The sequence below is a fragment of the Emydura macquarii genome, unplaced genomic scaffold (genome assembly GCF_026122565.2).
Source record: "Emydura macquarii macquarii isolate MOO-44397 ecotype Brisbane River unplaced genomic scaffold, CSIRO-AGI_Emac_v2 contig_2924, whole genome shotgun sequence".
Taxonomy (NCBI): Eukaryota; Metazoa; Chordata; order Testudines; family Chelidae; genus Emydura; species Emydura macquarii.
Window position 1 is genome coordinate 1,973,334 of NW_027133061.1, and position 10,101 is coordinate 1,983,434.

The 10,101-nt window shown below is 48.2% G+C and overlaps 1 protein-coding gene across 2 annotated transcripts in view; it reads left to right on the forward strand.

Moving 5' to 3' along the window:
- PIAS3 (protein inhibitor of activated STAT 3) overlaps nt 1-10,101 on the forward strand; it is a 29,515-nt gene that overhangs the window by 15,582 nt on the left and 3,832 nt on the right. For both annotated transcript variants that reach the window (XM_067569701.1, XM_067569700.1), the window contains 9 exons: nt 679-769; nt 1,487-1,621; nt 4,114-4,219; nt 4,862-4,935; nt 5,517-5,677; nt 6,041-6,177; nt 6,628-6,796; nt 7,231-7,364; nt 9,346-9,383. In XM_067569701.1, coding sequence (XP_067425802.1) covers nt 679-769; nt 1,487-1,621; nt 4,114-4,219; nt 4,862-4,935; nt 5,517-5,677; nt 6,041-6,177; nt 6,628-6,796; nt 7,231-7,364; nt 9,346-9,383 — 1,045 coding nt within the window. The remainder of the gene's footprint in view (nt 1-678; nt 770-1,486; nt 1,622-4,113; nt 4,220-4,861; nt 4,936-5,516; nt 5,678-6,040; nt 6,178-6,627; nt 6,797-7,230; nt 7,365-9,345; nt 9,384-10,101) is intronic.

The window sequence follows — 10,101 nt, forward strand, 5'->3', positions numbered from 1 at the left end:
CAGATAAATGTAATTCCATTTCAGTTCCTCAGTGGCTGTAAATTATTTTTAAATGGTTTTAAATTTCTGTAGCTCCTGTCACCCAAAAGTGCCATGTAATTTATAGATGCCAGACCACCGAAGAATGCTCCTCTCCGGGATGGAGGGCAGCAATCATATGGCTCCATGCATGCTTCATAACAGCTGGCTGTGTGGAAATTTTTATTGGGAGAATAAGGCAAATTCAACTCTCACTCTTAAAGTAGCAGACAGGGTATCTGTTTTTAAGGCCTCATTCAAAATATCCCCACATGCTAAACTGCATGGAGCTGAGTTTATCTGCTGGGGAAGGCTGTGACAGGCTTGAGACAATATGGCTTGACTTTAAACTTGTGGTTTTGGGGAGTTTAGATTTTTCAGGCCTGATCACTGATTGCTCCCGTTGGGACATGCATGGTGCACCCTTGTAATCGGTTTTAGTTTCTATCATCTATGGAACGTACATTTGGTACCAATAGATCTTCTGTGTGGAGTATGTAGAATATATTTGTTGTGCACAAAAGTTGCATGTACTTACATGTATTCCAGATATTGATATGTTTTGCTTAGAAAATGTTCTTTCTCTGAAGAAAAGTTTTAGTTGCCATTTTGTGTGAATGTTACCACTCATTTGCCAGTTTCTCCTTCCCGCTTCTTTAGGTTTTGCTTGTGTGAAACCAGTTGTCCCCAAGAAGATTATTTCCCTCCTAATTTATTTGTCAAGGTCAATGGAAAACTCTGCCCACTGCCTGTGAGTAAACCTCGTTCCTTGCTTATATGTGGTGGACTAAATTCTGCCCTCAAGTATGCAACCACAACTCCCATTAAGTTTTGTGGGAGCTATGAATATATATCAGAGATTCAAAGTTGGCTCTAAGAACTGAATGATGCTATTAGAATGTCATACTTTTTTCATGTTACATGCCGGTGAACTTACTCAAACCCTTGCCTATTCCTCTAATTGAACACTGCCCCAGTCTTTTGGGAGACCCTTTCTGAGTGATTCCTGTTCCATCATGTACCCTCTGCCTCTTAAATCTTATAGCATGGGTATGGCATGTGTAGTCTGAATTGCACCTTCAGCTTCCTATGCTTAAGACAAGAAAACCCTCTCTTTTGTCCAAAATAAATAACCTTGCAGAAAGCCTGCAAGAAAGCTGCAGCCAGAACTGTTTGCTAAAAAGGAAACCCTTTGTGCATGTCCGTATCGGAGGAAGGCTTGGAACGGGTTGTGACATTAAAATGGATCACAGAATACGACATGGGCTACAATTCCATGTTGTATTAGCTGAGGTTAACATTCTGTTGTGTTCCCTCCAGGGCTCTGATGGTTCAGATGTTGTGCTGGGCTTGGGGATGACGCAGGATAAAGCCAGCTGTAGAAGGGTGGGCTTTGCAGTGTGTCGTACGGGGCCTTGCTTCTGTGAGGAAATTTGGTTGATCTCAAACAGCCTCCTTGTCTTTGCAGGGCTATCTGCCACCCACTAAAAACGGCGTGGAGCCGAAACGACCGAGCCGTCCCATCAACATCACTCCTTTGGTGCGGCTTTCGGCAACGGTTCCCAATACGATCATCGTCAACTGGTCCTCCGAGTTCGGCAGGGTAAGTGGACGTGAAGCATGGCAGGCGCTGAATCTTTTTAAAGCCAAGGGATTTCTCCAGGGCAAATAGAGACTGTAACAAACTTGTGGCCTCCTAGGTCTTTATGATTGTCATTGTGCTGCACACCATAACAACTCAGAACTGCCTGGTGACTGCAGGGAGAGAACGCCAGGCCTCCTGCTCTGAAAGCATGGACTCCTACTACTTGAGCTAGGAGAGAATCTCCATTAAGTGTTAACAACAAAAGGCTTATGACACATAGATGAGCAATTCTGATTACATCCAACAGAGGGCAGTAGTGTGACACTGTGAATAGTGTGGGAATTTTGGTAATATTGTATTAGTCCCGTGCATGCCTCAGTTTCCCCCTGAGCTTTGCATTGCTATACACTGAGTGTAAAAGGAAGGAATGAGGTGTCTGACTCATACAGCAGCCTGGTTGGAGACCAGTGTCATTGACAAACTAAACAAAAGTCTACATGTGTGAACAAAGGATCCGAAGAGACAGTGGAAACCCCAGTGGCCGGGACAGTCACATCCAGCAGCCAACAGCCCAGAAGAAGGAGCTGTCCCTCCACATCTCTGCAGGGAAGCAGAGGAAAGGCCCTGAGCTGGGGAACACAGTGGAAAGGTGTCAGGTGGCTGGGGTAAGAGCTGAGACAGGGCTGTGACCTGGAAGTTCACTGAACGATGTAGCTAGCTCGATCTAATTTTTGGGAGTTGACCAGGCCTAAGACAGAGCAAGTGAGCCAGGATGGATTCTATAGCAGCTTGGCTGGGGAAGTCCTGGCACTGGCCAGTCTGAACTATCTGAACTTCTGTTTCTCTGGACATCAGGACTTTCGAATTCTGTAGTCCAGGGGACTAATACACCCAGGTAGCCTTTTCAAAACAAGCTAACAGTTTATCTGCAAAAACTTACTGAGAGCATTGCACCCTGAAGGGGTAGAGCAAGTCTCCCACAGGAATCTGGCTTGGTTGGACTGGTGGCAGGGAGCCCCAGAGAGCCAAGGAGCGCTGGCACCCAAAGGCCCAATTTCGGAGTCATGGAAGCCACAGGCCTGCCTCTGTGGATCCGTGGGGTCTGGCATGCTAAAGGGGCCACTCCCAAGAGACTGGTTACAGGCTGGGGCAGAGACCTTGTGGATCCATGAGAGCTGGTGGCAGAAGATCAGGTACTAAATGCAAGAGGAGTATTTTGCACTAAATGACTCGCAGTAGTAAAAACAAGGTTAGACAAAGACAAGAGCAAGAAAATAGCATATAACCACTGCCCTAAGAAGAACATTGCAGAGCTGTGCAGGGGGAGAGAGGTCAGCATTGGGAAGTTAAACAAGGCACAGCTGATTGCGTGGCTGGGGCAGGAAGATGAGGCCAGGAGCAGAGGTCCAGACCTGGGCAGGGTTCTGAGTCTGAGGGTGACAGAGGCGGTAGCCACAGCTTCTGCAGGGCTCAGTTCCCCCGTCTGATGTTGGAGTGGCAGAAGCTAGAGCTGGATGCAAAAAGGCTACGGATGGAAGAACTGGGGCTGGAGAAAAAGGTCCAGTTCCGAGAGCATTGTGCAAACGGTGACAGCATGAACTGGACGTGGCAAAGCAGATGAACGAAACTAAAAAGGGAACAGTAAGTGGGGAGAGACTGTAGGATGCCCACCCTCCAGGGGGCATAGGTGCTACATTATTGGTCCCATTCCAGGATGGGGGAGACAGACCTCTATCTCACACTTGTGAGAATGTTTGTGAGTTGAACCAAATTCTCCCTGCAGACTGGCTGCGTAGTGTCACTCCCTTACTGGGTCCCAACCCGCTGAGGCATATATCCAAGCGGATTGGATGCTGGGGACTGTGAGCAGTTCACGAGAGCCTTATTGCAAGTGTTTGAGTTAATGCTTGAGGTCTATAAGAAACTGTTTCGGGGTGTGCAAAAGAAAGGGGTGATGTACATAGAGGTTGGCATCTTGATAGACAAGTGCATCCACAACAGGGTGAAGGGGCCAGCATCATCACCCAGGAATCTTTGTATGACCGGAGGAGTTTAGAGCCATTGTGTGAAATGTGCCCCCTGGCGCTTCGTGTGGTTAGTGGATTGAAACCTAAGAATCCATGTAGTGCGGGCCAGTTGGCCGATCAATTTGTAGACGGTAGGTGCAGCTTCCGAAGGGGAGTGGCCTAAGCATGGGTCCCCAAAGCTGGATTTGGACAACCCCATTGTGGGGGGAGGGAGGGACAGCTGATCCTGATGGACCCCATGGAGGGAGCCACGGGCAGGTGTGGGAACACACAAGATGGTCCCTGCAAGGGACAATGGTTGTGTGGGCCTGTACAAACATTAAGGAAGATGTTATAGGGGATCAGGCGTCACTAGTATTTATTCAAAATCCCTGTTCATCGTGCTGTACAGTTACACCAGGCTTTGCAGACAGGGACGAGCCCTCTTCCCTAGCAGTGTGCTTTGTCGGCTCTGATGAGTAACGTCAGTCTTTCTGTCAATAGAACTACTCCCTGTCAGTTTACCTGGTGAAACAGCTGACTTCAGTCACGCTGCTCCAGAAGCTGAGAGCCAAGGGCATTCGGAACCCAGACCACTCCCGGGCCCTGAGTGAGTAGCTGCTGCTTCATGGTTTTTAACCGTTCATTACATCATCTCTAGCTGAATAGCTCTGAATCCTACCACAGCAAACTAGGCAAGCACGAATTCCCATAAGCCCGCTTGCAAACACATAAACCCATAATGTTACACATGCAAGCTGTCCCATTTCTATGAAAGGCATGACGTGCAGTCTGAAATGCAGATATCTGAGTTTGAGTGGAGGGATAACTGGCAGGCTGTTGGTATCCTCGTGGGAGGAGCGCTATGTACAAATTCACAAGGCCGCTCTCCTTTTTTCAATCTCTCCTTAAAACCCATCTGCGCTGTGGTGTCTACCCAACACTTGACAGTGATTAGGCAGCTGGTGCGCTGTGATTGCTGCTTAGTACGCTAATCATATGCTTGCTCACTGGTAGAGTGCGTTCCCTTTGTCTGTCATTTCCTCTTAAAGGTACGTTGTGAGCTCGGTTTTGTTACATGTCCATGGGAGCCCTGATCGGGGCCTCTGGGGTCTAATGTAATAGAAATAATGTGTTTGCTACAATAAATGCTTCCTAGATAGATAACCTCAGACTAAAGATTGAGATTTATAATCTTAAAAATATCACTAACACTTTTGATAGACCTGAGAAACTTTTTTTTTCCTTTCAGTCAAAGAAAAATTAACAGCTGATCCTGACAGTGAGATAGCTACAACAAGCTTACGGGTTTCTCTGATGTGTCCGGTGGGTTCTTACATGATTTCTCTATGCTTCAACCAGCCCCTTTGCGAGTCTTCACATTCACCTTTTGTTTGCCTAAAAGTGTTGTGTGGTAGCACCGAAACGAATGCTGCTGTTCCGGTTTTATACAAGGTTCTCATCTTAGGAGTCTTTTATTTCACCAGCCCCTTTTCCCATGTGTAAAAGTTGGCTGGAAATGTTGATCCGAACTGTTCAGCATATGCACCCGTATATATAGTATTTTCTGGGGATAGCCTAAAATGTGTGATACTGACTAGGCTTTGTCAGGTTTTCCGCTTTCACCAGTTAGAATGTATGTGTGGGGTAGGAGGTCCAAGGAGGTTCATTTCCCATCCGTGGTGAAGCTTGAGTTGATGCTACATTTACATACTCCTGCTCACCTAAGTTTGGCTCTCTTGGCACGTCGAGTGAAAAGCCCCATGGATAAAGTCCTGCAAATCTGCGGATATCCATGGTCCATGTTTGCGGGTCGGATACGGATACAAATTTTATATCCCTGCGGGGCTCAACCAGGAAACACTTTGTATTAAACCATGTGAATTTCTCCTTTCTCTGTCATCCAGCTGGGTAAGATGAGGCTAATAGTGCCCTGCCGAGCCATTACCTGCACCCACCTCCAGTGCTTTGACGCTGCGCTCTATCTTCAGATGAATGAGAAGAAACCTACCTGGACCTGCCCTGTATGTGATAAGAAAGCCCCCTATGACAGCCTGATCATTGATGGGTAAGCTCAGTAGGTTTCTGGGGCCAAGCTCCAGCCTGGAAACTATTTATTTTTAGGCTAATCCCTTAATGTTGGCATGTACAGGCAGTCCCTTGAAGAACTTCGTCGAACGCTCTCGCATTTCACATAGACCACTGTACGGCCTGACTCTTGGTTAGTACTGACCAAAAGCTGGATTTGAACCAGGGACTTTGAAATGTAATTCTCTATATTCCATTTACCAGTCCCCTGAGCCCGCTCCAATCCACTCACGTCTGTACCATCAACACACAATTGTTCAGGGCTGTGCTGGCTCCCTCAGAGGTGTGGGTCCGTTCACTCATGTCTTTTTTCAGCTTATGCTCTTGCTCATTTGCCTCACAGATTGTTCATGGAAATCCTCAACTCGTGCACAGACTGTGATGAGATCCAATTCATGGAAGATGGCTCCTGGTGTCCCATGAAGCCAAAGAAAGAAAACCAGGAGGTGTGCCAGACGTCTGCATACAATGGGATTGAAGGTACGGGAGCTATGGTCACCGTCTCTTTAAAAATGTCTTGCTCTTTCATAGCACCTTTCTCTGGAAGCATTTCCGATACTTGAAATACAATCAATATATGGGGATTGCTGCAGCACTGAAATGCAGCCACCTCTGGCAAAAAACATGGCAGGTGTTTAACAGTGGGAAAGGAATAAGAATCCCATATCCAGTTGAAACTGCAGAGGGTAATTCTAGGTAGGCCCAATGCAATTACTAGAGCTGACATTTTGTTCGGACACCAGTATTAAGACCTTGGCTGTTGTAAAGCGGGATGACACTTTTTTATTCTGAGGCTTAATTAATGTTTTCAAAGTGCTTTGAGATCCTCTGATGGACAATGCTATAGAAGTGCAAAGCTTCCTCTTGGGGCAATGCTTTGCCTTCCTCCTCCTTGTCAACTGCAGGTTCTTGCTTCTCCTCTCTCTGCAGCCAGCTCTCTTTACGCCGTGGGTGCCGATGGAAAGCACTCCTCGGAAAGCAAAAAGAAAGTGGAGGTCATCGACCTCACGCTGGACAGCTCATCAGACGAAGAGGAACCTCCCATCAAGAAACAGTGCCCTGTCACCACTTTGGCTGTCCCGTCAGTAGGGCCTAAGGGGTAGGGCATGTCTTCTAAACCTTTCTGGGTTTTCCTCTTTGCTTTCTTTCCGACATACTCCAGATGTCATAGTAACATTGTCCCATAGATGGGAAATGTATTGGACCAGGCCAGTGGTCCACATAGTCCCGTGTGCTGCCTCTATACAGGGTGCTTGGGGAAGGCAAACTCTCCACCCCCATAGTAACACACCAGTTGCACGTTACCATAATATAAGGTGGTGGGGAGGCGCATCTCTGCTTGCCCCTGAGTCCTGATCAGATCATGCCCTGAAGCATGGGGATTGATAGCCTGTGTCACTTTCTTAGATGCTGTTTTCAACCGATAATGGTTCTGGAGACATGTGGCGAAGAGGGGGGAGGCACCACATAAGAGCGCAGCTAGTCGCTGAGAAGTACTGACCCCTGCCTTATTGGGTTTCTGTTCCATTTCAGGGTGTTAAATGTCGATCACCAGCCATCCTCTGTGCTTCGAAGTCCTCCCATGGCAGCTATCGGCAGTGACTATCTCTCCAGCCTCTCGGTCCCTGAATACCATCCGTCGTACCAGGTGCCATCAGAGATTCAAGGTAATGAGAACAGGTTTCCAAATCACCTAACGGGCAATTGTACCAGTTTACCAGACCAAGACCTCAGCTGTAGCACCCAGTGCCCATGGCTTCCCGAGCACTTATGCATGAACTAACCCACAAAAGCACTTGAGCTGCTCTTTCCCCCAGACTTGCAAGGGTTGGAACAGCTTCACGTCCATTGCCGGTCAGGGCACATGGACTGGAATGGCAGAGTTCTCTTAAGACAGGAAGGAGGAGCCTGATGTACCAGCCCTGGGGTGTGAACAGGGAATAATTTGCAGGTGAGGCAGAATAAATTGAAAGCCCCCTAACGGAATGAATAAGACCTAGCCATTAGCTGGCCTAGTGGCTAGTGCATTTCCTGACCATAGACTTCCATTCCTGGATCTTGCGCCCGTGGCTGCTGTAAGGGGAAATGGCAGCAGGAAGCTCCAACCTGGAGGGGGAAGAGGCTCATGTCATTCAGTCGTGACCTCCTCGGGCCTGATCTGAGATTGCAAGGCATTAGTTCACTGATCTAGAAAACACTGTCCTGCCAGCCGAGTATCTCCTAGTGCTTCAGAAAAATCACTCACCACCACGCCGCACTGACCTAGACATGAAAATTGCAACTTTACAGCTGGGGACAGAGAGAAAATGACTTGCCCTGAGATGAGAGAGAGGCCGAGCAGCGCCCTAATTTCCAGTCCCATGCATAGACCACTGAACACACTCCCTCCTCCTCGCTGGCTTGCTGGACACTTGCACGCTAACCGGCTGATGCAGTTAGACACGCTGTGGCCTATTAAGAAGCTTTGATCAAATAGCTGGAAGGCTTCTGGTTCTTAGCACCACCCAGGGCACAAGTGTCCGTTTCAGGTTGTACAAAACGTTTCATTTCGTTCTGCCTGATTCAGAGGAGGGATTTGAACCCGCGTCTCCTCTCTCCGAAGCGAGGCCTTACTCACCAGGCTGGAGAGTTTTTCCCTCTTTGGCCCAATGAATATTTAACTATTTATACAAAGTGGAACGGTTTCAATGGCAAAGACTGAGGGCAACCCACCCCAGAGTAGCCTAGGGGGTAAAGTGCTCACCGGGGAATGGGTCAATCCAAGTGCAAGTCCCTGCTCCCCTCTGCTGGTCTCCCACGTCCCAGGCAACTGTTTCAGATCTACTGAAACTACATTTTTCGGCACAAATCTGTTCGCCCAGCTCTACGCCTGGTCATTTGTGACACGAACAATCCAGGGTGCGTTTTGCAAGAAGAATGTGGTCAGCGCCAGCATCTGCTTTGGGACATGGCCTCTCTAAATTCCACCTTCCTTTTGTAACCATCTTCTCCACTCCCCATCCTACGCAGCTCAGTGGCATCGCTGAAGGCTGTTAAACAGCTGCTGCGGTCCGTCCCCGAGCTGGATGCACTTCAGCAGAGCATGGGGTTAAGGATCCTTATTTCAAGCAAATCCTGTATAGTTGGCAGATGTGCTAGTACATGTTTCCCAGTGATGATGGGACTCGCACCCACTTCAAGGTTCCCTTAGACAGCCAGATCAGTACATGAGAGAATCGCCCCCTATGTGTTTCAACACCAAGGCTGCTGGAGCAGTTACAGAGGGCTTTGTAGAAGAGTTATGGAGGCCCCCGGGGAGTGTGCATCACTGGTCCCCCGTCCCTCCCCCTTGCCAATCTCCAGAGGATATGAGTTGTGACAGCCCCAGCTACAGAGCCTTTAACTCAAACTGTAGCAGCTCACGCTGTTAGCTCTGAACGTTCCCACTTGACTCCCTGGTGTGACCAAAAGGCAGCTATTCCAGTTATACCAGCGTCCGTGACTGCCCTACGCGTCGGGGTGCGTCTGGATGGACCAGTCTCTAATACTTCGAAGCAATTAGATCCCACCCCATTCTTTGACTCTCAAATCTAGCACAAATTGGCTCCCTCCCCCTCCCGCATAAATTTATTTACCATTAAGATATTTTTTCCCCTTTTATTTTTCTAGGTCTGGATTTGTTTACCTTCCTTCAAAGTGAAAATCAGGTAAGGTTGTTTTTGGCGGGGGGGGCTCTCTCTCTTGGTCTTTTTTTTTTTTCTTTTTATTCCCTGGCAAATCTGTAGCACAGTAAACCTGTCCTTTTCCTCTCAGCCCATCCTCCCTCCACACTGTAGCTATCTGGTCCTGCTATTGCCAAGGTTCACATGGCCGTGCACAGCCACATGCCTTTGGGTTCCCCGGATATTGCCTGGCACAGTCCGTGTGCTATCTCCGTGGCTTGGAATGCTGGATCCTTGCTTTCAGTGCAAGACGCTTCTTTTCCTTAGTAGCACCCGTATTCTCACCTCTGCCTCACTACTTGACGTTCTGGAAGGGCTCAGGGCATTGAGTTGAAAATGTCTCACCTGCCAGTTCTAGTGAATCTAAACCAATCTGCAGTGCAGTTTAGAAAGCGAACGTATTCTTTTGTTAACCAGGGGCTGCTCCCTCCCTCCCTGGCGTTTGATCCTTTCAGAGGGGACTCAGGGCAGAGATGGAGATAAGAGCTAGCTAGAAATGCCTTCACCGGTCTGCTTCCAACTTAGGGGAGCCTGGAGCACTGTTTCCTTTCAGTAGAGCCCGGCGCGGATACACAATTCATATCCGGATCTGATCTGCGGATTTCCGCAGATGCGGATATGAAGCAGGTATCTGTGGATTTGCAGGGCTCGATCTTTCAGGACCGATACAATAGGCTCCTTTTTTCTTTCCTGGGCCTTGTCT